The following is a 1,363-nucleotide window of genomic DNA, read 5'->3' as shown; positions in this document are numbered from 1 at the left end:
AGAAAAGGCCCAAGAACTTTGGCATTGGGCAGGACATCCAGCCCAAAAGAGATCTAACACGCTTCGTTAAATGGCCCTGCTACATCAGGCTGCAGCGGCAAAGAGCCATCCTCTATAAGCGGCTCAAAGTACCTCCTGCCATTAACCAGTTCACCCAGGCCCTGGACAGGCAAACAGCTACTCAGCTGCTTAAGCTTGCTCACAAGTACAGGCCAGAGACAAAGCAAGAGAAGAAGCTAAGGCTACTGGCCCGTGCTGAGACAAAAGCTTCTGGCAAAGGAGACATCCCAACTAAGAGACCACCTGTCCTCCGAGCACGAGTCAATACAGTCACCACCTTGGTGGAGAACAAGAAGGCTCAGCTGGTGGTGACTGTCCATGATGTAGACCCCATTGAGCTGGTGGTTTTCCTGCATGCCCTGTGTCGAAAGATGGGAGTGCCCTACTGCATCATCAAGGGAAAGGCCAGGCTGGGTCGCCTGGCCCACAGGAAGACACGCACCACTGTTGCCTTCACACAGGTTAACTTGGAAGACAAGGGTGCTCTGGCTAAGCTGGTGGAAGCTATTAGGACCAATTATAATGACAGATATGATGAGATCTGCCGCCACTGGGGAGGCAACGTCCTGGGTCCTAAGTCTGTGGCCCGAATTGCCAAGCTGGAAATGGCAAAGGCTAAAGAACTCGCCACTAAACTGGGTTAAAAAATAATGTACACTAAGTTTTCTGTACATAAATATAATTACAAACTTATCTTCCAAAAAAAAAAAAAAAAGAAAGAAAGAAACTGCCTCTAGTTATTTGGCTTGGGACCCTAAGGAGAAAAAGCTAACAAAGTGACACCCAGAAAGAAGAAAAAAACAGTTATGGGAGAACCAAGTCTAATCTGGTGGCACTTGGCTTCTCTCTCAAAATCTCTAGTGACATGTAACAGTGATCCTAAAGTAGACTCATGTACAAATTCAAGTGCTCTCATATGCCACCCTGATGGAACACAGAGGAAGAGAAACTCAGCAAAGAAGAGCTTTCAGCCTTGAGTCCTGTATCCAGCCAAACTGGCATTTAATTTTGCGAATAAAACAAAGGGGACATTTTATATTGAAGAATTTCAGAAATTAATTTTTTTCGCCAAAACACCTCCCCACACACACACACCAAATTTCAACAAATAAAACTGGAAAATGAACTTCATATCTCATAAGAGGGATAGATGGCTAACAGGTCATTTGCAGATGTGTAGAAGGAAATGGTACCTAAACATCGCTCAAGTTAAAGGTGCGATGACTTGTCTGTCAACTTGATGGGATTTAGAATTGTCTAGGAGACAAACTCCTGGCAGTAGCAGTGAGGGGAAGACCCACCC

At 45.4% G+C, this 1,363-nt stretch overlaps 1 protein-coding gene across 1 annotated transcript in view; it reads left to right on the top strand.

Moving 5' to 3' along the window:
- The window catches only part of LOC114613908 (60S ribosomal protein L7a-like), a 2,034-nt gene extending 1,288 nt beyond the window's left edge, over nt 1-746 (top strand). The window contains exon 2 of the mRNA XM_028759350.1: nt 3-746. Within this exon, the coding sequence (XP_028615183.1) occupies nt 3-704 (702 nt within the window). The 3' untranslated portion in view covers nt 705-746. The remainder of the gene's footprint in view (nt 1-2) is intronic.
- Nucleotides 747-1,363: the final 617 nt, after the last annotated feature.

The sequence above is a fragment of the Grammomys surdaster genome, unplaced genomic scaffold (genome assembly GCF_004785775.1).
Source record: "Grammomys surdaster isolate TR1022 unplaced genomic scaffold, NIH_TR_1.0 126278, whole genome shotgun sequence".
Taxonomy (NCBI): Eukaryota; Metazoa; Chordata; class Mammalia; order Rodentia; family Muridae; genus Grammomys; species Grammomys surdaster.
This window is presented reverse-complemented; position numbering and strand designations above follow the sequence as displayed.